Source organism: Balaenoptera acutorostrata, chromosome 19 (genome assembly GCF_949987535.1).
Source record: "Balaenoptera acutorostrata chromosome 19, mBalAcu1.1, whole genome shotgun sequence".
NCBI classification, from domain to species: Eukaryota; Metazoa; Chordata; class Mammalia; order Artiodactyla; family Balaenopteridae; genus Balaenoptera; species Balaenoptera acutorostrata.
Window position 1 is genome coordinate 37,530,828 of NC_080082.1, and position 27,372 is coordinate 37,558,199.

Sequence of the window (27,372 nt, forward strand, 5' to 3'; positions counted from 1 at the left end):
CATTGTTTACTTAGACATAATGCTATTGCACACTTAATAGACTACAGTACAGTGTAAACATAACTTTTGTACATGCTGTGAAACCAAAAAGTTTGTGTGACTCACTTTATTGCAATATTTGCTTTATTGCTGTGGTCTGGAACTGGATGTGCAATATCTCTGAGATATGCCTGTATTTCATATCAGTGGAGTCATACAATATGTGGTCTTCTGTGTCTGGTTTCTTTCACTTAGCATAATGTTTTCTAGGTTAGTTCACGTAGCATGTATCAATACTTCACTCCTTATGATTGAGTAATATTCCTTATATGTGTATAACACAATTTGTTTATCCACTCATCTGTTGATTCTTTAGTCATTTTTTATTAAAAACATAACCTAAAACCAGCTTATTCATTCATACAGTGAACATTTATGAAGCATCCATTATGTGTCAGGCAATGTGTTGGGTCCCAAGGATGTAAAAATGGCCATGATTTATAATTATAATGTGATACCTGCTGTAGTAGAGGTGTAAACACAGTGTTTATACAACATAAGGGATGGAGTGGTTAACACTGCTTGACAGGTGGATCTAATTCATCTTGCAAGCAGATTTTTCTGATGGCAAAGAGAAGACTATATAGATGTATTTCGTCCATTATAACTGTAGATCTCTATATTTGAAATGATAAGGTAGGTTCTTGAGGAGCGTACTCTTTATGGTTCTACTACAGGTCGCTGACAATAATTTTAGCTATTTTATTTCTAAGCTGTTTAGTCCCTCGTTATATATTGCCTAAGGGGATAAGTGTTCTCATAAACTAGTTCCTTGGTCTGCCTAAGAATAGGCGTAAGATGCAGTTGAGAGGCTTTTAGAGATTTGGGTTAGACTATACTTATCACCACAGATTGGTTATGTTCCAGTTGAATTCAGAGTGTATTAGCAGAACATAGGCAGCCATAAACTACCACCTTATATTTCTTTGAAGCCAACCTGCTACAGGAATGTTGAGTCAGTTTCTGAGAAGAAGAGATTCTCTGTACCTATTACTTTTCTCCTTCAGCAGCCCTTATGCTGTTAACTTCAGTGATGGCACAGCTCTCTGTTCAGTTGTCAAAAACTGATAAATTAGTTTGAGATGTAGAACTGGAGTGAGTCTTACATGAAAGCCTTGGAAATATAAAGTATGGTGGGAACTATAGAAAGAACAGATTTACTAGAAGAGAGTACTAATGAGACATTAATGGGAGGTTTTTAAAAAAATTTTTCAGCCTACAACACAGCAGTCACCTCAGGATGAGCAGGAAAAGCTCTTGGATGAAGCCATACAGGCTGTGAAGGTCCAGTCATTCCAGATGAAGAGATGCCTGGTAAGAAGGACAACTGCAGTCTGTGTATTCCTGAGAACACATATGCAGTGTTCTCTAAAGTTGTATAGCACTACTGCTTCTGGTAAATCTAATCTTCAGTCCCACTTCCCTCAAGCACTGCTTGGAGCAGTTTCAACAGATTGCCCTGTTGAAATATTTACTTACCATTGTATTTATGTTTTGAGATTGTCTGTCTTCCCTACCAGAATGTAAGCTCCATGAGGATGAGAGACCCTGACTCCTATTTACACATCACTATATTATCACCATACCCTATCTCACCTGAATTACTAGCCTCATTAGTTCTGTACCTCAGAACTGAGGAGTACTTGACATATAATCGTTGCTTAATAAATATTGGTTGAACAAATGGATTTAAATGCTTTCAATTTGAATTATTCAGCTTTTTCCCCCTATCTTGAAGGCTTTTATTTCTGTCCTGAATAGGTACATTTTTTGCAGGAACTACCTTAAAAATTAGACCTATTTATATATTTTCATATTCTGAAAGGGTAGGAGATTATCTGTGTAGAAACTATAAATTCTCTGGATTAAAATTTAAGAAATGGAACCAAATAGGCTGGTACTTCAAGTTGTAAGTTGCTGTGTTGATGATGATAATAATATCTTGCCTTTGTAAAGTGTCTTAGAGTTTCTAAAGCTTAGTAATATGCTCTTTTAACCAATTGTATCTATTGTATTGCTTTTCTCGCAAACCAATTTGTAAAAACAAAACTCTTGGAATGAAGAAAATGGGTGAGCATGGAGCTTGCTATTGCTTGCTTCTGTCTCTTTCTGTGTATGAATAGTGTTTCCTGTATCTAAAGGAATTGTCTGCATTTATGTGTTAAGTGGGACACATGGACATTGTGAGGAGGAGAACATACTTAAAGGAGTAGTTATTCCAGACATCTCTGAAGAGTGTTTAACCTATGACCAAACCATTGTCAGAATAGTATCTTGCTTCAAAAGGATCCATATGCCAGTTTTCTTGATTGCAGGTAAAATATGAATTGGTGGAGTTATAGTTTCAGAGTTGCTAGGGGTTGTAAAGACGAGTTATTGCCAGGAAGCTTGCGGCCCTAGATAAATTAGATTTGCTAAGCTTTGCAGCCCTGGTGAGGAATTATGTATCTTATTCTTTTCAGTAAAGAGAAGGCAAGGTGTGAAACTAAACTTGATTTTTATGTGATTGAAATAATTTAGGTGCTGTATACTTATAAAACTGTGTAACAGATCCTTGGTGAAAGAGTTTATATAACCAAGTTAAATGTTTATTTAAATTAAGCATTCTCACCAATTCTCTTGGTATTTCTGTAGGACAAAAACAAGCTTATGGATGCTCTGAAACATGCTTCTAATATGCTTGGTGAACTCCGGACTTCTATGTTATCACCAAAGAGCTACTATGAACTTTGTATCTTTTGAATGTTGAAGAATGAATATTTTGATCATACTTTTTTCTTGATAAGGCCATATTTTGTTTGTTCCTTAAGTTTTTCTGAAGTTGTGTTATTGTCTTAACCAAATAGTACTCCTTCTCCATGCAAATGTGCTCAGTGAGAAAAAGAAAAACTTAGTATCAGAAACCCTTTTTCTATGCTTAAATTTCAAGTGGGTTGTTGTTACATCTCAATTTTCAGACTCTCATGAAGGTTATTGAAAGTATTAGACAATTGGTTCTTTTTTTTTTTTTTAATTTGTTTTGGGCTGTGCTGGGTCTTTGTTGCTGTGCGCGGACTTTCTCTATTTGCAGCAAGTGGCGGCTACTCTTCGTTGCGGTGTGCAGGCTTCTCATTGCAGTGGCTTCTCTTGTTTCGGAGCACGGGCTCTAGGCTTGCGGGCTTCAGTAGTTGTAGCACGCTGGCTCAGTAGTGGTGGTTTGCGGGCTCTAGGGCATAGGCTCAGTAGTTGTGGCGCACGGGCTTAGTTCCTTTGCGGCATGTGGGATCTTCCCGGACCAGAGCTCGAACCCGTGTCCCCTGCATTGGCAGGCGGATTCTTAACTACTGCGCCACCAGAGAAGTCCCTAGGCAGTTGGTTCTTTAATGCTAAGATTTTGTCATGCAGGACTCCGAAATGGAAAGGAAATCAATGATTTGCCATTTCAAAATCCTTTAGTAGTCTGACAAGCAATCTTATTTTTGTTGCCTTGCTTTACCAGACATCTTTTAAAACCCTCATTTTAAAGTAGGGAAAGCCCAGAAGAAATTCTGTCTTTACTTAATTTAAAAATACTCTCATACATGAGTAACATTTAAGAAATTTGCCCAATATGGTAGTTCCCTGGTGGCCTAGTGATTAGGATTCTAGGTTTTCACTGCCATGGCCCAGGTTCAGTCCCTGGTTGGGGAACTAAGATCCCACAAGCTGCGTGGTGTGGCCAAAAAATAAAAAATAAATAAAATAAAGAAATGGCAATATCCAAAAAAAAAAAAAAAAAGAAATTTGCCCAATAATTTAATGACTCCAACAAGTTGCAGAATATTGCTTAGGTTGACTTAGCTTTGAATCCTTAATGATAATTAAAAGATATGGCTATTTCTGATGAACTGCACTACTTGGAAGTTTACCTGACAGATGAGTTTGCTAAAGGAAGAAAAGTGGCAGATCTCTATGAACTTGTACAGTATGCTGGAAACATTATCCCAAGGCTGTAAGTTATTAAGACTCTGAGGGCTTTTATATCTGCATTTCCCACTTTATGTTCTATCCTTTAAAATCAGCAGCTTTTTTAAACCAAGTTTAAGGTTATTTAATTTCTTAATGAATAGAGGTTAACATTTAGATAGTGATTTTTTAAAGGTTTTAGAGTATAATTAGTTTTACTTTTTATAGATTATTGAGGAACTTTGGAAATAGAAAAAATGGACATATTTTGTTTAATTTCTTGCTACTAGAAAAATTGATACAATGACAATTATAAGAGACCTAATGTGTTTAAAGGGGATGATATATATATATAAATGGAGGGGTGTCAGTACTAACAGTTATATTTTAAATCAAATGATATTTTCTTCATTGTGCAGGAGAAAACCTGCTCCCTGTCTTGTTTTTTTAATGTTTGTATATGCTATGTTTGAATATTATCAAATTCATGACTTGAGTATTTTATATTTCTAATCTAATGTTGCCTCATAATTCTTCTAGTTATCTGTTGATCACAGTTGGAGTTGTATATGTCAAGTCATTTCCTCAGTCCAGGAAAGATATTTTGAAAGACTTAGTAGAAATGTGCCGAGGTGTGCAGCACCCCTTGAGAGGTCTATTTCTTCGAAATTATCTACTTCAGTGTACCAGAAACATCTTACCTGATGAAGGAGAGCCAACAGAGTAAGTGCTTTTCTTTCTTGATTTAATTGTAGTATTTTTTTGTTGTAAAACATACAAAAAGTATAGAAAAGTATATAGAAGAAAATAAATATCAATTATTCTCCTGCCCAGAGTCAGCCACTGGTAGCATTTTGTGTACAGATTTCCTTTGAGATACAGAACCCCTCAGTATATATGGTATGATACAAAATGTACTGTTATAAAAATTATGTGTGGATTATTAGTACCTGCTTTTTTCATGTAACATAATTGAGAGCATTTTTCCACTCCATCAGATATTCTTTGAAAATGTAACTTTTTAAATGAGTTACATTTTGAAAATGGTATTTGTGATAAAATAATGAAATATGCTTAACTTTTTCTATGGGCTAGCCAGTTTTCATATTGTTTCTTGAATGTCTGTCAGTTTTTATAATTTGTCAACTTCTAGTTACCCCAGAGTATTAGTGATTTTAATTATCTGTGCACACAAATTAGACATTAACTCCAAAACAGAAAACAAAAAGCCATTCAGAGAGAGCCCTATCTCTTATGTGACCAGTATTCCAGCATCCAAGTCCATTGTGCTTTTATCCCACAAAAAGGGCAAATGGTCAGCCTGCTGTGGTCTCATCCAGCTGGGTGAACTATTCATGAGACACGTTCCCTTGATTGAGGAACTTAATTCCCTTTTTCTAAAGTTTATTTATTCATTTATTTCTAATGTGTATATTTTAGTGGTTTTTAGTATATCTGTATCCTTTCCTTTTCAAAAGAAAAACTTTAATAAAAATTTAACCAATGCACAAGACAAAAAGTTTAAATGGTATAGAAAAATAAAAATTTAACGGTGTAGAGAAGATGGTGAGGTTATTTGCTTTATTATGATTTGACTCAGTTTTGAGCATTTAATTAGGTGATCAGCAAAAAATTTTGAAAACTACTAAGTTCCCCATCTTAGGAGATGTAAAAATAAGGAGGAAATACTTGGTATCTTCCCTTGCAGAGCTTACAAAGCTTATACTCCAATTGAAAACATAAAATATTCAACAATAAAATGATGAGATAACAGTGACACTTGTAAGTGTCAACTTTTTAGGCCTTTTGAATTAATGGAATACAATTCCAAGAACAAGTTTAGTTGGCCCAGGAAATGGAGTAGGGGGGGAAGCGTTTTGTCCCTTTACACTTGAACTGTGTCCTCTCCCTGATATTTTTTTCTCTTGAGTGTGTTCCCTTGAAATTGAGCACTAAGCCAGTGAGGTTGAAAGTGTCTTTCATAAAGCATTTGGTGTATTAAAGAGGTAAGAAGGAAATGCACAAAGAAGAGGAATAGTAGTAATTTTTCCTATAATTTAAATACTGTATATAAAGATTTTTTCCGTTTCTTTGCAGTGAAGAAACAACTGGTGATATCAGTGATTCCATGGATTTTGTACTCCTCAACTTTGCAGAAATGAACAAGCTCTGGGTTCGAATGCAGCATCAGGGACATAGCCGAGATAGAGAAAAAAGAGAACGAGAAAGACAAGAACTAAGAATTTTAGTGGGAACAAATTTGGTACGCCTCAGTCAGTTGGAAGGTGTAAATGTGGAACGTTACAAACAGGTTTATATCTTTTTACCTCTCATCTTTTCTTATGTCGTGAGATGTAAATTGAAGTCTGATTTTTAAAATTGAAATATTTTTAAAAATAATATTACACTGAAAACCATTGACAGTCAAAGAAGACTTAAATAAACTAAAAGATATATTTTGAGTCAGTGCTTGTGGATTGGAAGACTCAGTGTTATCAAGATACCAATTTTCTTTAAATTGAGATTTAGTTTGTTGTATAGATTTACTCTAAAGCTACAATAAGATAATGTGGTATTGGTGAAAGGGATAAACACATACATCAGTGGAGAATAAATCAGGAATTAGCAAACCTTTTCTGTAAAGGACCAGCTAGTACATATTTTCTGGTTTTGCAAGCCATATAGTTTGCAGCTACTAAATTCTGCCAATGTAGTGCAAAAGCAGGGAAATACAATGTGGAAACAATTTACAAAAATGGGCATTAAACTAGATGTGCTGACCCCTAGAAGAGATGATCCAGAATAGACCCACATGTATATAATCAACTATTGTTGATAAGGGTGCAAAGGCAACCTTTTCAACAAGTGATTCTGCAACAACTGGACATCTGTATGCAAACAAAGCCTCTGAACTGCAACCCATTCTCATATTATGTAGAGAAACTAAAAAAAATTGATCAAAGTCATAAGTGTGAAATTTGCAACTATGAAACTTTTAGAGGAAAACATGAAGGAAATCTTTGTAACCTTGAATTACATGAAGCTTTCCTAGGACACAAAAAGGACAAACCATAAAAGAAAAAAAACTGATGACATGGACTTCGGCTTTTATGAAATGGAAACCCAGAATTTTTTATTTAAAAATTCTTCTGTAAAATTTCAAAGTTTAGTCTAGAAATGAAGTATAGGTCAGAAAAATCCAAAATATGATTTTTAAACTAGTAGTTCAAATGTATTATTAGAGGAGTGACTTAGGATTTTGAAAATAATTTTTTAACTCCTAAAAATTTTTTTTCTCTTTTCAGATTGTTTTAACTGGCATATTGGAGCAAGTTGTGAATTGCAGGGATGCTTTGGCTCAAGAATATCTCATGGAGTGTATTATTCAGGTAGGTGAGAACATTTCAGGGTATTAAAGAACTCATTTTATATTTCATTAATTTTCATTGTTTTGGAAAAAAATCTTGATTGAAGAGAAATTAAGCTTTCCTGAATAAATCCCTTTCTCCTATTAATGTAACAACGTGGTCTTTGTATTGATGTGTTTTTCTCCCAAAAATGTAGGAAAGACTAACCTCCAAGTTTTCTAGGTATCGTTAGTTTTAGTTTAATTGTAGGTGTACTTTGGAATTGGTTCAAGATGGTGGAGTAGAAGGACTTGCGCTCACTCTCTTTTGCGAGAACACCAGAATCACAGCTCACTGCTGAATGATCATTGACAGGTAGCCACTGGAACTCACCAAAATACATACCCCACATCCGGAGACTCCTACCGCAATGAGACAGTAGGAGGGGCACAGTCACGATAAAATCAATCCCGTAACCACTGGGTGGGTGACTCACAAACTGGAGAACAATTATACCACAGAAGTCCACCCACTGGAGTGAAGGTTCTGAGCCCCACCTCAGGCTTCCCAACCTGGGGGTCCGGCAAAGTGAGGAGAAATCCCCAGAGAATCAGACTTTGAAGGCCAGTGGGGTTTGATTGCAGGACTTTGACAGGAACGGGGGGAACAGAGACTCTACTCTTGGAGGGCACACACAAAGTAGTGTGTGCACCAGGACCAAGGGGGAAGGAGCAGTGACGCCACAGGAGACTGAACCAGACCTACCTGATAGTGTTGGAGGGTGTCCTACAGAGGCAGGGGGCAGCTGTGGCTCACTGCGGGGACAAGGACACTGGCAGCAGAAGTTCTGGGAAGTACTCCTTGGCGTGAGTCCTCCCAGAGTCCGCCATTAGCCCCACCAGAGTCTTCTAGGCTCCAGTGTTAGATCGCCTCAGGCAAAACAACCAACAGGGAGGGAACTCAGCCTCACCCATCAGCAGACAAGCGGATTAAACTTTTCCTGAGCTCTGCCTACCAGAGCAACACCCAGCTCTACCCACCACCAGTTCCTCCCAGCAGGAAACTTGCACAAGCCTCTTAGATAGCCTCATCCACCAGAGGGCAGACAGCAGAAGCAAGAACTACAGGCTTGCAGCCTGCTGAATGAAAACCACAATCACAGAAAGACAAAATGAAAAGGCAGAGGACTATGTCCCAGATGAAGGAACAAGATAAAACCCCAGAAAAACAACTCAGTGAAGTGGAGATAAGCAACCTTCCAGAAAAATAATTCAGAATAATGATAGTGAAGGTGATGCAGGACCTCGGAAAAAGAATGGAGGCAAAGATTGAGAAGATGCAAGAAATGTTTAACAAAGACCTAGAAGAATTAACGAACAAACAAACAGATGAACAATACAAAAACTGAAATGAAAAATACACTAGAAGAAATCAATAGCAGAATAACTGAGGCAGAGAAGAACGGGTAAGTGACCTGGAAGACAGAATGGTAGAAATCATTGCGGCGAAACAGAATAAAAAAAAAGAATGAGAAGAAATGAAGACAGCCTAAGAGACCTCTGGGACAACATTAAACACACAAACATTCGCATTATAAGGGTCCCAGAAGGAGAAGAGAGAAAGAAAGGACCCGAGAAAATATTTGAAGAGATTATAGTCGAAAGCTTCCCTAACATGGGAAAGAAAATAGCCACCCAAGTCCAGGAAGCACAGAGAGTCCCAGGCAAGATAAACCCAAGGAGAAACACGCTGAGACGCATAGTAATTAAATTGACAAAGATTAAAGACAAAGAAAAATTATTAAAAGCAACAAGGGAAAAATGACAAATAACATACAAGGGAACTCCCATAAAGTTAACAGCTGATTTCTCAGCAGAAACTCTGCAAGCCAGAAGGGAGTGGCATGATGTATTTAAAGTGATGAAAGGGAAGAACCTACAACAAATAATACTCTACCCAGCAAGGATCTCATTCAGATTCGACGGAGAAATCAAAAGCTTTACAAACAAGCAAAAGCTAAGAGAACTCAGCACCACCAAACCAGCTTTACAACAAATGCTAAAGAAACTTCTCTAAGTGGGAAACACAAGAGTAGAAAAGGACCTACAAAAACAAACCCAAAACAATTAAGAAAATGGTTATAGGAACATACATATCGATAATTACCTTAAATGTGAATGGATTAAATGCTCCAACCAAAAGACACAGACTGGCTGAATGGATACGAAAACAAGACCCTTATATATGCTGTCTAAGAAAAACCCACTTCAGACCTAGGGACACATACAGATTGAAAGGAGGGGATGGAAAAAGATATTCCATGCAAATGGAAATCAAAAGAAAGCTGGAGTAGCAATACTCATATCAGACAAAGTAGACTTTAAAATAAAGACTGTTACAAGAGATAAGGAAGGACACCACATTAATGATCAAAGGATCAATCCAAGAAGAAAACATAACAATTATAAATATATATGCACCCAACATAGGAACACCTCGATACATAAGGCAAATGCTAACAGTGATAAAAGGGGAAATCAACAGTAACACAGTAATACTGGTGGACTTTAACAGCCCACTTACACCAATAGAGAGATCATCCAGACAGAAAATAAATAATAAACACAAGCTTTAAATGACACAATAGACCAGATAGACTTAATTGATTTTTATAGGACATTCTACCCAAAAGTGAAAGAATACACTTTTTTCTCAAGTGCACACAGAACATTCTCCAGAATAGATCACATCTTGGGTCAAAAATCAAGCCTTGGAAAATTTAAGAAAACTGAAATTGTATCAAGCATCTTTACTGACCACAACGCTATGAGATTAGAAATCAATTACAGGAAAAAAAAACTATAAAACACAAACACATGGAGGCTAAACAGTGCACTGCTAAATAACCAAGAGATCACTGAAGAAATCAAAGAAGAGATTTAAAAATACCTAGAAACAACTGACAATGAAAACACAATGATCCAAAACCTATGGGACACAGCAAAAGGAGTTCTAAGAGGGAATTTTATAGCAATTCAAGCCCACCTCAAGAAACAAGAAAATTCTCAAATAAACAATCTAACCTTACACCTAAAGCAACTAGAAAAAAGAAGAACAAACAAAACCCAAAGTTAGTAGAAGGAAAGAAATCATAAAGATCAGAGCAGAAATAAATGAAATAGAAACAAAACAATAGCAAAGATCAATAAAACTAAAAGCTGGTTCTTTGAGAAGATAAACAAAATTGATAAACCTTTAGCCAGGCTCATCAAGAAAAAGAGGGAGAGGACTCAAATCAATAGAATTAGAAGTGAAAAGGAGATGTTAACAATGGACACCACAGAAATACAAAGCATCGAAAGAGACTACTACAAGCAACTCTATGCCAATAAAATAGACAACCTTGAAGAAATGAACAAATTCTTAGAAAGATATAACCTTCCAAGACTGAACCAGGAAGAAATAGAAATTATGAACAGACCAATCACAAGTAATGAAATTGAAACTGTGATTAAAATCTTCCAACAAACGAAAGTCCAGGACCATATGGCTTCACAGGTGAATTCTGTCAAACATTTAGAGACGAGCTAACACCCAGTCTTCTCAAACTCTTAATATTGCAGAGGAAGGAACACTCCCAAACTCATTCTACAAGGCCACCCTCACCCTGATACCAAAACCAGACAAAGATACGACAAAAAAAGAAAATTACAGACCAATATCACTGATGAATATAGATGCAAAAATCCTCAACAAAATACTAGCAAACAAACAAACAAAAATACTAGCAAACAGAATCCAACAACACATTAAAAGGCTCATACACCATGATCAACTGGGATTTATCCCAGAGATGCAAGGATTCTACAATATATGCAAATCAATCAATGTGATACACCATATTAACAAATTGAAGGATAAAAACGATATGATTATCTCAATAGATGCCACAAAAGCTTTTGACACAAGTCAACACCCATTTATGATAAAAACTCTCCAGAAAGTGGGCATAGAGGGAACCTACCTCAACATAATAAAGGCCATATATGACAAACCCACAGCAAATATCATTCTCAATGGTGAAAAACTGAAAGCATTTCCTCTAAGATCAGGAACAAGATAAGGATGTCCACTCTCGCCACTGTTATTCAACATAGTTTTGGAAGTCCTAGCCATGGCAATCCGAGAAGAAAAATAAATAAAAGGAATACAAATTGGAAAGGAAAAAGTAAAACTGTCTCTGTTTGCAGGTGACATGATACTATAGAAGATCCTAAAGATGCCACCAGGAAACTACTAGAGCTAATCAATGAATTTGGTAAAGTTGCCGGATACAAAATTAATACACAGAAATCTCTTGCATTCCTATACACTAACAACGAAAGATCAGAAAAAGAAATTAAGGAAATAATCCCATTCACCATTGCAACAAAAAGAATAAAATACCTAGGAATAAACCTACCTAAGGAGGTAAAAGACTATAAGACACTGATGAAAGAAATCAAAGGTGACACAAACAGATGGAGAGATATACCATGTTCTTGAATTGGAAGAATCAATATTGTGAAAATGACTGTACTACTTAAAGCAATCTACAGATTTAATGCAATCCCTATCAAATTACCAATGGCATTTTTTACAGAACTAGAACAAAAAGTCTTAAAATTTGTATGGATATACAAAAGACCCCGAATAGCCAAAGCAATCTTGAGAAAAAAAAATGGAGCTGGAGGAATCAGACTCCCTGACTTCAGACTGTACTACAAAGCTACAGTAGTCAAGACAATTTGGTACTGGCACAAAAATAAAAATATCAATGGAACAGGATAGAAAGCCCAGAGATAAACCCATGCACATATGGTCACCTTATCTTTGATAAAGGAGGCAAAAATATACAATGGAGAAAAGACAGTCTCTTCAATAAGTGGTGCTGGGAACACTGGACAGCTACATGTAAAAGAATGAAATTAGAACACTTCCTAACACCATACACAAAAATAAACTCAAAATGGATTAAAGACCTAAATGTAGGACTGGACACTATAAAACTCTTAGAGAAAAACACAGGAAGAACACTCTTTGACATAAATCACAGCAAGATCCTTTTGACCCACCTCCTAGAGTAATGGAAATAAAAACAAAAATAAACAAATGGGACCTAATGAAACTTAGCAGCTTTTGCACAGCAAAAGAAACTATAAACAAGACAAAAAGACAACCCTTGGAATGGGAGAAAATATTTGCAAACAAATCAGCAAACAAGGATTAATCTCCCAAATACATAAACAGCTCGTGCAGCTCAATATCAAAAACACAACCCAATCAAAAAATGGACGGAAGACCTAAATAGACATTTCTCCAAAGAAGACTACAGATGGCCAAGAGGCACATGAAAAGCTGCTCAACATTACTAATTATTAGAGAAATGCAGATCAAAAGCACAATGAGGTATCACCTCACACCGGTTAGAATGACCATCATCAGAAAATCTACAAACAATAAATGCTGGAGAGGGTGTGGAGAAAAGGGAACCCTCTTGCACTGTTGGTGGGAATGTAAATTGATACAGCCACTATGGAGAACAGTGTGGAGGTTCCTTAAAAAGCTAAAAATAGAATTACCATATGACCCAGCAATTCCACTACTGGGCATATACCCAGAGAAAACCATAATTCAAAAAGACACATGCGCCCAAATGTTCATTGCACACTATTTACAATAGCCAGGTCATGGAAGCAACCTAAATGCCCATTGACAGATGAATGGATAAAGATGTGGTACATATATACAATGAAATATTACTCAGCCGTAAAAAGGAATGAAATTGGGTCATTTGTAGAGACGTGGATGGACCTAGAGACTGTCATACAGAATGAAGTAAGTCAGAAAGAGAAAAACAAATATCGTATATTAGCACATATATGTGTAATCTAGAAAAATGGTACAGATGAACTGGTTTGCAAGGCAGAAACAGAGACACAGATGTAGAGAACAAACGTATGGACACCAAGTGGGGGAAGCGGGGGTGTGGGGTTGTGGTGGTGGGATGAATTGGGAGATTGGGATTGATATACATACACTAATGTGTATAAAATAGATAACTAATAAGAACCTGCTGTATCGCACTGGGAGCTCTACTTCGCTGTACAGTAGAAACTAACACAACATTGTAAAACAAGTATACCTCAATTAAAAAAAGAAAAAAAGGAAATAAAGACAGAGTTGTTAACAGTGCCAGATGGGGCCATATTGGAAGCTGAGGCAAAGGAAAAATACTGATCTTCCTTAACTTAAAATTTTGATATTTTGGTTTGTCATTTTTGACATTACTGAGTCTCATTTTTCTTACCTGTGAAATGGCACTAACCGAAATCCTTGTAAAATTGTCAGGAGCATTAAATAGATAAATAAATATAAACCTGGAAAAAAAAATCGTAGCTGTACTTTGGTTAATAGAATATTTCTTTCTGGGGTTATGTTTTGAGAGGCTTAAAAGTGATGTATTTGAATTTGGTTGTATAAGATTAAAATGATTTTTTTCCCACAATATGAACTTTAAATACTAAGTCCAGAATATTGTGTGAAATGCTTTTTCTAATTGATTTTTACTGTTTGGTTTTAGTAATAAGTTAGTATTATTTGATTTTCAGGTTTTCCCTGATGAATTCCACCTTCAAACTTTGAATCCTTTTCTTCGGGCCTGTGCTGAGTTACACCAAAATGTAAATGTGAAAAACATAATCATTGCTTTAATTGATAGGTAAGAATTTCCAACACTGGAGGGCAGATGTTCTGACTTGGGAATAATGAATTTAAAACATTTTTGTGAATTCTTTTTTTCTGTTCCATCTTTATTAATATTTTTGATGTAGTTACACTAATTCCGTTAAGTCTGAGTACTTATTAAGTGCTTGTCTAGCTTATGCATGAAATAAGTTTAGCTCTTAATTGTACAGGGGTCATGGAGGTAATATATTTTAATCTATGCATTTAATTGGCATTTAAAGACATTATACAGACCTAAGATGTTATAAATCCAAATTTTGTAAATCCAAAGATCACTGAAGAGCAAAGCTTGTTTTTTACCATGATGAAAGTATCTTGGGCTTCCCTGGTGGCACAGTGGTTAAGAATCCGCCTGCCAATGCAGGGGACACAGGTTTGATCACTGGTCCAGGAAGATCCCACGTGCCATGGAGCAACTAAGCCCGTGTGCCACAACTACTGAGCCTGCGCTCTAGAGCCTGTGCGACACAACTACTGGGCCCACGTGCCACAGCTACTGAATCCCGCGTGCCTAGAGCCCGTGCTCCGCAACAAGAGAAGCCACCACAATGAGAAGCCGACACACCACAATGAAGAATAGCCCCTGCTCACCGCAACTAAAGAAAGCCCGCGTGCAGCAGTGAAGACCCAACACAGCCAAAAATAAATAAATTAATTAATTTTAAAAAAAAAAGAAAGTTATCTTTCAGTGGGAGCCAGTTTGATCTGGAGTCTTCTTTATCAAGTAGCCATAAATATAGATTATTAAGAATGTTCAGGTAATCACTGCATCATCACATGTTTTTAAAGAAGAATTTTCAAGTATTAAAAATGTTAGTAAATCCTCTTTATGTTTAAGTTTGACTTCTTTAGCCCTTGGTCTTTGTTAAAAGTATAAAACTTGGCCTTCAATGATAGCTTTAATGAGTGCCTGCTGGGTGCTAGTACATAGTATGTGTCCTGCTTGTGAGCATACACTCATTAACATTATGAAACCAGAAACCCAAGGGAAGATTTATTTCTGCAAATACTTTTTATTTTAAATATCTAAGTTATTAGTTTTAAAGTCTGAGAATTTATATAGCAGAATTCTCCAAATTATCTTGTCAGTCCTGGACATTAAGAATTATAAGTTACTTGGGCATGCTCTTTTTTTTTTTTTTTTTAAGCATTTCTCTTTTTTTATTAATTTATTTTATTTTTTGGCTGCACTATGTGTTAGTTGCGGCATGTGGGATTTTCGTTGAGGCATGCGGGATCTTTTGTTGTGGTGTGTGGGCTTCTTTCTAGTTGTGGTATGTGGGTTTTCTCTCTCTTGTTGTGGTGCGCGGGCTTCTTTCTAGTTGTGGTATGCGGGTTTTCTCTCTCTTGTGGCATGCGGGCTCCACGGCGCATGGGCTCTGTAGTTTGCGGCACACAGGCTCTAGTTGAGGCGTGCGAGTTCAGTAGTTGTGGCCTGCAGGCTTAATTCCCCCGCGGCATTTGGGATCTTAGTTCCCCAGCCAGGGATCCCACCCGCGTCCCCTGCACTGGTAGGCGGATTCTTTACCACTGGACCACCAGGGAAGTCCTCTATTTGGGAATACTCTTAATGGAAGCTAATAACTGGATTGTCCTATGTTGGGTGTAATGTCACTTAACCATTTCTGTCAGTAGTGGTTCTTCTGTGCATAACAAAATGTGGGTCTAGTTGTAACCATGATAAACACTTAGTGATAATGGAACAGACGTTATTTTGTATAGTTTAAGATGTGGTAAATAGATGTTAACTTTACTACTTTTAGAATTAGTTGTGTAAACTTTTCAGTAGTAAAAATGCAGTGTCTTAAAAGAGTCTAGGTACTTTTTATATTTTAAAGATTATTTTTTATAATCATGGCTGTTGAATACATTTGTCACATTTAATACATTTCTATCCATATCTACTTAATTAATTTGGCAGAATTGGCCTGTTGAAAATTTGTTGTGTATGGTATAAAGTAAGAATGCAGTGAAATAAGGCGTCATTGGTAAAACTGTTCCATTAAAAATGAATTGAGGGAATGGTCAGCTACGTTCCATGTCCTTTTTAAAAATCTTTTTAGGAGAAAGGTTCTAGGGGAAATACACTTGGAGAAAATACAGAACAGCATAAAGAATAAAATGTCATCCATGATCCCACTACCCAGATCCCTATATCCTTTTAAATAAAGATTATTTTCTTTTTTAGATTAGCTTTATTTGCTCACCGTGAAGATGGACCTGGAATTCCAACAGATATTAAACTTTTTGACATATTTTCACAGCAGGTGGCTACAGTAATACAGGTTTGTATGGCTTTGTTCCTAAGTTCTCAAAACTTTCAAACTTCTCAGGTGGTAGATCCTTTTCTAATTGTTTAAAATAAATTCCATGGTTTTCTGAACATTCCAGTCTAGACAAGACATGCCTTCGGAGGACGTTGTGTCTTTACAAGTCTCTCTCATTAATCTCGCTATGAAGTGTTATCCTGATCGTGTGGACTACGTTGATAAAGTTCTAGAAACAACAGTGGAGATATTTAATAAGCTCAACCTTGAACAGTAAGTCAAAGTTAAACATTTTTGTAAAAACCTTTGTAAAGCACTTTTTTGTCCCAGATTTATTTTTCTTTTGCAATTCCTTTTTGAAATGTTAGTATTCATCTTGTTTTAAGTATTTGTTAGATCGACATGCTTGGTACTAATCAGGGCAGAAAGTGGCAACCAACTGCTGGCTGTGTACATTGATCAAGTAGTGGCACTCATAGACCATAGCAGTCTTCAGGGACCAGTGTCTCCAATTCAGACCCCTTTGTATATATGGGTGAGTTAGTTTTTAAACTGGTAAGGAAGCTATTTATATCAAGCAGTATTTCCATGAGAAGTGGTTTCCTACAGATGAGTAAGTTGTGAAAAAATTAGGGAGGCATGTATGTATTTAAGGTGTGGAAATTAATTGGTTTAAATTTTTCTCTATTTTGAGCTTTGATTTTGATACCATCAAGGATAGTATAATATTCTGTTGTCTTCTTGCATCTTCTTCAACTATGCTGTCCTGGACCTGTTGCATCCTCTAGTGGCCACTGTGGACAGTTCTGATCCCGTTATGTTTTCCCAGCAGTCCTCTTACTGTCCCATCCTCCACTGCTTCTGAACATGCGGTCAATTTAGGCCCCTCCTTGCCCTGTACCCCTCCTTGCCCAATCTAGGCCTCTCCTTGCCCCTCCTTGCCCTATGTATATAGGCCCCTGTATATACTCATGTAATCTTTCCGCTTTCCATCTCTCCTCCAGTGGTTTAGTTAACATCTAGAAGATTTCTTCTTCTTCTTTTACTTCTTTTTATTCCTCGTTTTTCTTTTTGTCACTCCCATTTTTTGTGAACTGAAAAACATTCCAGATCTTGATAAGTGATGTATCTATATCTTTCCCTACTAAGTGAGTTTTAAAGTAAAATTAGACAAAATAAAAAATTAGAAATCCCAACCTCTAAATGTCTTATAAATGCCTGGATATTCCTCAGCCCCCATGGAATGTTCCTAATTTCATCCTGCTTTTCCTTAGTCATCAACATCTGATGCAGAAGAAATAATTTATGTGTTTTTCTATTTTGTTGAATTGCTATTTTTGCATGGCTTTGTCACCCTGAATATACCATACTTATTGGCTGCCCTAGAAACCTAACTACGACTTAAAATACTTCCCTTAGAAATACCACATTCTAGACAGGCATTTTAACTCCAGGTATACAACCTGTTTATGAATTGGAGACTAGCATAACTTATTGTATCAATAGGACATTAATAGATGAATAAATGTGTTTAGACAGACATCTGGAAGTCATTGGGGTGTTTTGGGGTGGTGTGATTCACTTGACCCATTTCCTTTAATATTATAAATGAAAAATTTCAAATTTTTGTGAATCAAGTGCTGTTTGTGTATATAAGAAGTTAATTTCATTCACTAAAGGGCTGCTATTTTTCTTGTTGCAGTATTGCTACCAGTAGTGCAGTTTCAAAGGAGCTCACCAGACTTTTGAAGATACCTGTTGACACTTACAACAATATTTTAACAGTCTTGAAATTAAAACATTTTCACCCACTCTTTGAGTACTTTGACTACGAGTCCAGAAAAAGCATGAGTTGTTATGTGCTTAGTAATGTTCTGGATTTTAACACAGAAATTGTCTCTCAAGACCAGGTAAGAGAATACCCACATGCTTTATTAGAGAAACAGAGACAATGTAGTTATGGTTTTAGACCTTGAGACAAACACATGAGATAGGCGGGGAGGGTAATTTACTACTAAAAAAAGTTGCAAGTAGCTTATTCATGATATAAATGAGAAAATTGGAGATGTATAAAGAAGAAATTATAAAATAACTATAATCCCACCAGGAAGAGAGGTCCATTGATTAACTATTGATTAACATTTGGTACGTCTCTTTCTAGACGTTTATATGTGTACCAACATGCATATACTTTCACACAGAAGAAGGAATTATGTTGTTGATACTGTTTCGTAACTACTTTACACAACTAGAAACGCTTTTGTCAGTGGCATTATATGCTGATTGTTTCACCCCAGTGGGTTTCTGTCTCCCATGATGATACAGGTGGATTCCATAATGAATTTGGTATCCACGTTGATTCAGGATCAGCCAGATCAACCTGTAGAAGACCCTGACCCAGAGGACTTTGCTGATGAGCAGAGCCTTGTGGGCAGATTCATTCATCTTCTACGGTCTGAGGACCCTGATCAGCAGTACTTGGTATGAGTTAACTCTTACTATACCCCTTCAACAACTTCTAGTGAAGTCAAGTGTAGATGTGTCTCAAATGGTCTAATCCAGTTTGTGGTATTAAAAGGTTTTGAAAGAATTGAAACTGAATAAGAGATTAACTGAACTTTATGATTAAATGCATAATTGTTTGTAAACTTCTGGAGCTTATGAAGAACAAGTTGGTTGCTGTCATTTCTTTTGAAGACTTCTTAAGAATTGTAGAAAAACCTATCTTCCTTTAGTTGGGTGTCCAATAATCAGTCCATGTTCATTTTCTTTTTGAACTGTGTGTTGCTTTTAGAATTGTTCATTTGTTTTTCATAATAAACTTTTAAAGTATGAGTAAAATCCTTATATTCAACTGTGTATATGTTTCCAAGGTTTGCAAATAGAAGTTGTTTGTGTTTGCCACATGGAAAATGTGTGAAGACTTTAAAATTAAAATTGCCTTTTTCTTAACCCCCTTTTCCTGGCAAAAAACAATCAGATGAGATTCTCCCTTTCTTTATCCTTAGTCCTCAAGAAACCTTTGTGAAGTGAATAAAACATGTTGCCTGAGTAGGAGTATTGGTGACTGATACTGGACAATTTATGTTTATGAAAGGTAGCACATATGGCTGCCTAATTATCGTTTGGGCAAAGTAGTTTAACCATTGTTGGATGCATGAGGCTAAGTGTTAGTAATGAAGAACACCTTTATTTGAGGATGAGTCCTGACTTTCTTCCTGTGTTGACTTTGTCATAGTTGACACTCTCGTACTCCTTCATAGCCATTGTGAAAAAGAAGCTGATTTCTGTTGGTAGTGCGATAGTCTTCGACTTGGCATAGTGTCAGATAATCTGTGCACTGTGTGTGATCTATATCTAGTGGCTGGCCCCATTGTTCAGATGTTTTAACTGATTCCCTTATGTTTCTGTGTCACATACACACATGGCCTATGTGTGTTTTCATTTTTTGTTGTATACCAAATGTAGTAGTTAGGAAGTATGCTTTCCACCTGTGGCCAGTTGGTTATGCCATGTACAGAAACACCTTTAAGGTGAGGACCATTAGCTGTGACTTACCCAAGGGGGAATGCATTCTCTTCCTATCCATCTATGATTGTCAGAAAAATTTATAAAACCTGAATATGTCACACACTGTGACACACATATTAAGTTATTTCATGAATTCTTGTGGTTTTTTTCTGAAACAACCAGACATTTGTTTCCTCATGGCTCTTTTTTAAAGTGTATTACCATTTCCCTTGACTTACATGGTCTTAATATTTTTCTGAAGTAGGAGGTGTGATATACCAGCAATATGCATATTTTTTGTATCATAATAATAGCCAATATTTTGAGTACATGCCTTGTGTTAGTACTGGTAACACTTTACATCTGTTACTTGATCTTCCCAGCAACCCTAAGAGAAATATACTACCCCATTTTTCAAATGAAACTTACAGCTAAGAGAAGGTAAATATTAATGTGCCTAGGGTCACACAGATAGTAAGTGTTAGAATCTACTTTTAAATGTATCTGTCTTCAGAGCCTGTGCTCTTTATCAACACAGTATACTTCTTACATGTGTATATGAACATGTATTTATATCTGCCCCTGACTATCTGTGTAACTTTGGGCAAGTTATACAACCTCTTTGAACCTCAGTCTTCCCCATTTGTGAAATGGGGTTAGTATTTGTCTCTAGGGTGATTGTGATGACTCGGCAAGATAAGAAATGTAAAAGTTACCATGAAGTCTAGTATATCATATATATTCAAACAATGGTAGCAATCATGATTAGAGCTCCCATTTAATTTTATAAATGATTAATTATAGTTTCTGTAATTACAGAAAAGATTAATGGGTTTTGTTTGTTTTGGTCAGATTTTAAACACAGCACGAAAACATTTTGGAGCTGGTGGAAATCAACGGATTCGCTTTACACTGCCACCTTTGGTATTTGCAGCTTACCAGCTGGCTTTTCGCTACAAAGAGAATTCTAAAGTGGTGGGTTTACTTTTAAGTATGTCACTAATTTTTTCCCTTTTTCCTCTGTGTATGCGTTTTAGTTTATCATTATAGAAAATTTCAAACATATACAAATAGATAATGGTGTAATAAAATCCCAGTTTCAATAACTCTCCATTCATTACTCATCCTGTGTAATACTTAAGTATCACTATTGACAATAGTGATGTTGGTAGATTACATACTAGTTGAGGAATCACATAAAAAACACTTAGAAATGAAAGATTAAAACAGTTTAAATTTATGTTAGAAGTTTTTCCTGTGTCTAAAGATCACTTGTGAGACATCTATAAGTTTATTACAAAATGGCTCAGAATGCTTTAGTTTCTCAAGAACAATTTTATTTTCTTGGGAGTCTTTATGAAGTACTAATTCTGAAGTGATACAGTAATCTTATTCAGAGGTTGCAGTACATAACAAGTAAGGTCATAACAAGTAGACAAGTTAGCTTTGTCTAATGAAAGGGCCCAGCATTGCATAATTGCTGCTCTCTAAAAGCCTGTAATTGAGTAATTTTATGAGTTGTGTACATTTTTTAATGAGCTTAGTCCTTTTACAAGCAGGATTATGGCTAAGTCTTCAGTGGTGTACTTTTGTAGAAAATATCCTAATCTGGGAGTTCCCTGGCAGTCCAGTGGTTAGGACTCTGTGCTTTCACTGCCGAGGGCCTAGGTTGCATCCCTGATTGGGGAACTAAAATCCCACAAGCCTCACGGTGCAGCCAAAAAAAAAACAACACTAATCTAATGTACCTGAAAGTTGGACAGTCAGGTTTATATTAAGGAACAAACACCATAAACTTAATTTTCTAATAATGGAGAAACAAGGTATATTCAGTAGACTTACCAGTATGACATAGCATGCCTTTGGCCAGTTTTTATGAGGCCAGCCTCTCATGTAGTTCCTTTTTCCCAGTATTTTATGGATAGATGTTTGTGAATGTAACAATAAAAAAAGCAACGAGCATTTACTTACTATGTGCCGTACACTGTGACAAGGAGTATAAACTTGGATTCTTGCATTTAGTCCTTGTAAAAGTCTGTGACTATCATCCTCTCTTAAAAGTGAAAAGAATCAATTGCATTAATAAGAAATTTGGATGGTCAAACATGGATAAAATATTTAACCTCACTACTAATTATAACAGTGAACCTTTTTAGAAATCAAACTGGTAAAGAAAGAAAAATAAGGTTCAGCAATGGCAGTGGTGTGATGAGAATTCATTCTCATCTAGTAATGGTGGGAATGTGAATTACTATAGTCTTTCTAGAAAACTCTGGCAGTGTGTAACTAGAGCCTTAAAAAATCCAGTAGTTCCACTTCTAAGAATTTATACTAAAGAAAAAATTAGGGATTCAATAAAGCTTTGTGTTTATAGACCATTCGTTATGTTACATTTATTTCCAAAAGGAAGTAGTTAAGTAAATTATGCTATATCCAGTTTGTAGAATATTTTCTAGTGATTAAAATGATTTTAAGGGCTTCCCTGGTGGCGCAGTGGTTGAGAATCTGCCTGCCAATGCAGGGGAAACGGGTTCGAGCCCTGGTCTGGGAAGATCCCACATGCCACGGAGCAGCTGGGCCCGTGAGCCACAATTACTGAGCCTGCGCATCTGGAGCATGTGCTCCGCAGCAAGAGAGGCCGCGATAATGAGAGGCCCGTGCACCGCGGTGAAGAGTGGCCCCCGCTTGCCACAACTAGAGAAAGCCCTCGCACAGAAACGAAGACCCAACACAGCCATAAATAATAAATAAATTAAAACAAAACAAAAAAACTCTTCCAACACTGGAAGTTTCTCTTAAAAACAAAAAAAATGATTTTAAATAACTTTAGTATCATGAGGAAAATTATGACAAAATAAGTGAAAGAAAAGAAGTTGAATACAAATTACATGCAGCATGAGCCCAATTTAACTCTTCAGTAAGTACTTTAAAGTAGAAAACCATACACAAAGGATCCCAGTTACATTATATTTGCATAGAAAAAAGAAAGGAAGACATTAACATTAGAATGTTATCAGTGATTATTGCTGGGTGGTAGATTTAGGGATGGTTTTAATTTTTAAAAAATTCTTTTGTGTATTTTCCTAATTTTGTCCAGTTTGGGAATATGTTGCTTTTTCTGATGCAAAAAAACAAATGCCAAGTATATAAAAATTGCAAAGCCAGTGACCTCAAATGGATGTTTTGAGAAGACTTCCTGCTTGATTTCCTCGTGTACTCCACAGATGAGACAGAAGATAGCAGGAAAACTGTGAACTCAACTTTATCACTTTTCCTGTTTGTTCTATAGACATTTTATATAAAATGAATATTCTTAAGCAAGTTAATCTTGAACTTAAGGTAATTTAAACTATTTTTTCTTGTTTTAGGATGACAAATGGGAAAAGAAATGCCAGAAGATTTTTTCATTTGCTCACCAGACGATCAGTGCTTTGATCAAAGCAGAGCTGGCAGAATTACCCTTAAGACTTTTTCTTCAGGGGGCTCTAGCTGCTGGAGAAATTGGTTTTGAAAATCATGAAACAGTAGCATATGAATTTATGTCCCAGGTGTGATCTGCTCTCTTTCTGGGATGTTTAATCCGTTTGCTCTGTTCAGTCACCTGTCTGTAGTTAATGGTGGTGGTGCACATGGATTTACTCTTCACTGAATTTATAACTACCCCTTTCTCACCATCTTGATGGGAAATAACTATGCTTCTTAACACTATAGTTTTATTGACTGGTTTGGAGCAGGAAAATTGATCAGTTACTGGGTGCTAATGAGGTTGAAGATTTTCCAGTGGGTCATGGTAAAAACTGTTTCATGGGGGAAAATAATTCCATTGTTAATTCATTTTGGGAACCCTGGATTAAACAAAAGTTAAAACAAGTTTCTTTGTTGCAACTTGTCAGCATCTTTGTCTTGTGCCTCTCCAAGCGAGGGCACTGCATATTCTGATCTGAACCATATTCTGATCTGAATGACTCACAGGATGGGGCTTTGATGGGAAATACTTTGGAAAATGCTCTAGTAGATGGTTGGTCCCTAAAGGTCACTTCTGCTTTGTGTGTACCAGGCATTTTCTCTGTATGAAGATGAAATCAGCGATTCCAAAGCACAGCTGGCTGCCATCACCTTGATCATTGGTACTTTTGAGAGGATGAAGTGCTTCAGTGAAGAAAATCATGAACCCTTGAGGACTCAGTGTGCTCTTGCTGCATCCAAGCTTCTGAAGAAACCTGATCAGGGCCGAGCTGTGAGCACCTGTGCACATCTCTTCTGGTCTGGCAGAAACACAGACAAAAATGGGGAGGAGGTAAGGTGGGAGGTCATTCCTAACCAACAGTGTTAGAGGAGAGGGGATCATTGATAGGGAACGGCTGCTGGGGCCTTTTGCCTTGGAGGTGAAACATGTGCAGTGCTTGGAAACCTGACAAAGAATATTGCTTTGTTTTGTTAAAAGAAACGAAATGGACAGTAACACATAGAGAGTTACATCCTGTGGTGAAGCCTCCACTTTGAGGATTTTGGAACATAGCAAGTTTGTACCACCATCTTTAAAAAATATACAAAATATGTAAATATAAAACATTTAACATATATATAACACAAATAGTATATTTGTTTTAAAATATAGCTGTGTACTTTTAAAAATGAAGAGGATTTAAATTGGTTTTGTCCTTTTAAAATATGAAAGAGCCACTGTAGTGTGTTTATTTCTTTGTGTGAAATGGGACATTTGTGATTCATTAGTCTCTTTAATACTCCCTCTTTAATACTCCCCTCACTCCCTTTATTCTAGCTTCACGGAGGCAAGAGGGTAATGGAATGCCTAAAGAAAGCTCTAAAAATAGCAAATCAGTGCATGGACCCCTCTCTACAAGTGCAACTTTTTATAGAAATTCTGAACAGATATATCTATTTTTATGAAAAGGAAAATGATGCGGTAAGTGAATAATAAATTGTTGTTAGTGAACTAATTATTTTCCTTTCCTACTCTTAGATTTGATACATACAAAAGTTTATCATCCTCATACTTTTCTTTTTTGTTTACAAGGGTCAGAGTTTGGAGAATCTACCTAGTGGTCTCTTTGATTCTCTAAAATTCTTCTCTGTCTATATAGATGCATCTTACAGAAGAGCTCATTATGTGCAAGAAAATTCTTATCTCTTTTGTTTATGAATATTTTATAAAATAGTCACTCTCTGTTTAAAAAATAAGAAATAATTTATAAATGCTGAATAGTAGGCTGATTTGTCATCCCATACAAGTGTAGAATAATTCCCAAATAAAGGATGGATCAATATTTGTAGGTTAAATAAAATTTTGCTTTTGTTCTTTTACTGGTTTATGATTTTCTGTATTTTCATTAAGTTTCTTTTTTTTTTTGGTTGTCGTCATTGTTGTTTTGGATGAATGGCCAATAGTTGTTGCTCAAACCAGGAATCATGTTCTCATCTCTTTGTTTTTTTTCTTTCTCTTTTTTCATAATCTGATAACTGCTGAGAGTAACAAGCTCCTCAAAACACTTTTATTAAATTATGTTTTTTTGTGTGTGTGTGGTACATGCTTGATGGTGAAATTGTTCTTTTGTAGGTCACGATTCAGGTTTTGAATCAGCTTATCCAAAAGATTCGAGAAGACCTCCCAAATCTTGAGTCCAGTGAAGAAACAGAACAGATTAACAAACATTTTCATAACACACTGGAGCATTTGCGCTTGAGGCGGGAATCACCGGAATCTGAGGGGCCAATTTACGAGGGTCTCGTCCTTTAGAAAGGAGCCAGGCTCACCATCCTCCTTTCCATGTACATCCAGTAAGGGTTTTATTATACTAGGCTTCCCTTCCATAGACTGTGCCTTTCAGAAATGCTGAGGTAGGTTTCCCATTTCTTACCTGTGGTGTGTTTTACCCAGTACCTCCAGACACTCACCTTCAAGACCTTAATAAAATTATTCACTTCATAAGTGTTCAGGTCTGTCTGATCACCCTAAGTAGCATGATTGATCTGCTATTTTAAATTCCTGCGATCTGTTTAAAAAAAACAAACAAAAAAAGCCAAAAAAACCCCACTTATCTCTGTGACTAATGCAGCTCTCCTTCCTTTTTTTCTGTTTTGTTTCATTGTTGAGTGTGTAATTTCCTTCATTAGTTGGGAGTACTAATCAGAAAGTGTCTGTCTCTCTGTTCTGAGATTAATTTAGAGGAAAGGAATACTGTTTGTGAAATTCAGCTTGGGCTTCTCCTGAAATGCAAGATAAGGCCATGTGTAATATTTTCCCTAAAATTAGAGTATATTAATGCATGTTTGAGAATTTTAAAGCACCATGGTCTAAACCAGAAGCTATATTTTGCATATTTGGACTCAGCCATCCATTAAGAACTTAGGTTGTCCTCTGGACGTATTTATCAAAATAATTTTGTTCTAAATAGTATAAAATAGAAAATTTGTGATCTATATAATTTATGTATAACCTTCATTGTTGTAAATTTAGGGGGAAATGCATCATACAATTATGATTTTTTTTTTTCCACCAGTGAAACAATAAAAGTTGCTATTAACAGTTTTGGACCTTTATCCTTTCATACTACCTTGATTCATAAAAGGAACTAGTAGAATGTGTATGGAGTTTATTGTACATTCTCATGTTCACAACACTCACTTGTTCAACTGTTCACTTGTTTTAAACACTTATTGAGCAAGGCACCATCTACTCTTTTAGTCATATTTACTCGTTTGCTTTCTTCAGCCTTACTCTGCTTTCCTAGGCATGATACCTCCACATAAACTCCCAAAAGGCTCCCACCTATATTAGTTATCTATTGTGTGACAAATTATCCCAAAACTTAGTGTCTTAAAACAAACATTTATCTCATAGTTCTCTGGATCAGCAATTTGGGAGCAGTTTAGCTGGGAATAAAATGGATTGATAGGATAGTGTGTGCAAATTTGGTAAAATTACATAAGCTTGAGCCACAATGATTTTAAGCCTTAAATAGGATACATCCACAGGAGATGGGTGTCACAAAACCCTTTTTGTCAACTATTTTTACCTTCCTACACATCCCCTGGACCAGTGATTTTCAAGCTTTATCAAGCATACAAATCACATGGGAGTCTTGGTAAAATGCAGAGTCTGGAATTCACCAGGTCTGGGGTGGGGCCCAAGAGTGTACATTTTGAATAAACCCCCAGGTACCCCTCGCCCCCCATATTGCCAGTCCAGGGACCACACTTTGAATAACAAAGCCCTAGATGGAAATTCCATAGACATTTTTTAAAAATAAATTTTATTTATTTATTTATTTATTTTTGGCTGCATTGGGTCCTCGCTGCTGTGCATGGGCCCTCCCTAGTTGCTGTGAGCGGGGGTCGTTCCTCACTGTGGTGCGCGGGCTTCTCGTTGCGGTGGCCTCTTTGTTGCGGAGCACAGGCTCCAGACGCGCAGGCCTCAGTATTTGTGGCACTTGGGCTCAGTTGTGGCACATGGGCTTAGTTGCTCTGCGGCATGTGGG

The 27,372-nt window shown here is 36.4% G+C and overlaps 1 protein-coding gene across 1 annotated transcript in view; it reads left to right on the top strand.

The window, feature by feature from the left end:
• Nucleotides 1–26,423, top strand: part of VPS35 (VPS35 retromer complex component) — a 33,704-nt gene extending 7,281 nt beyond the window's left edge. The window contains exons 2-17 of the mRNA XM_057534637.1: nucleotides 1,255–1,353; nucleotides 2,674–2,770; nucleotides 3,886–4,009; nucleotides 4,504–4,686; nucleotides 6,061–6,274; nucleotides 7,269–7,352; nucleotides 13,961–14,070; nucleotides 16,285–16,381; nucleotides 16,488–16,636; nucleotides 18,066–18,273; nucleotides 18,689–18,844; nucleotides 20,726–20,848; nucleotides 23,242–23,421; nucleotides 23,931–24,170; nucleotides 24,657–24,800; nucleotides 25,452–26,423. Of these exons, the coding sequence (XP_057390620.1) occupies nucleotides 1,255–1,353; nucleotides 2,674–2,770; nucleotides 3,886–4,009; nucleotides 4,504–4,686; nucleotides 6,061–6,274; nucleotides 7,269–7,352; nucleotides 13,961–14,070; nucleotides 16,285–16,381; nucleotides 16,488–16,636; nucleotides 18,066–18,273; nucleotides 18,689–18,844; nucleotides 20,726–20,848; nucleotides 23,242–23,421; nucleotides 23,931–24,170; nucleotides 24,657–24,800; nucleotides 25,452–25,631 (2,388 nt within the window). The 3' untranslated portion in view covers nucleotides 25,632–26,423. The remainder of the gene's footprint in view (nucleotides 1–1,254; nucleotides 1,354–2,673; nucleotides 2,771–3,885; nucleotides 4,010–4,503; nucleotides 4,687–6,060; nucleotides 6,275–7,268; nucleotides 7,353–13,960; nucleotides 14,071–16,284; nucleotides 16,382–16,487; nucleotides 16,637–18,065; nucleotides 18,274–18,688; nucleotides 18,845–20,725; nucleotides 20,849–23,241; nucleotides 23,422–23,930; nucleotides 24,171–24,656; nucleotides 24,801–25,451) is intronic.
• Nucleotides 26,424–27,372: the final 949 nt, after the last annotated feature.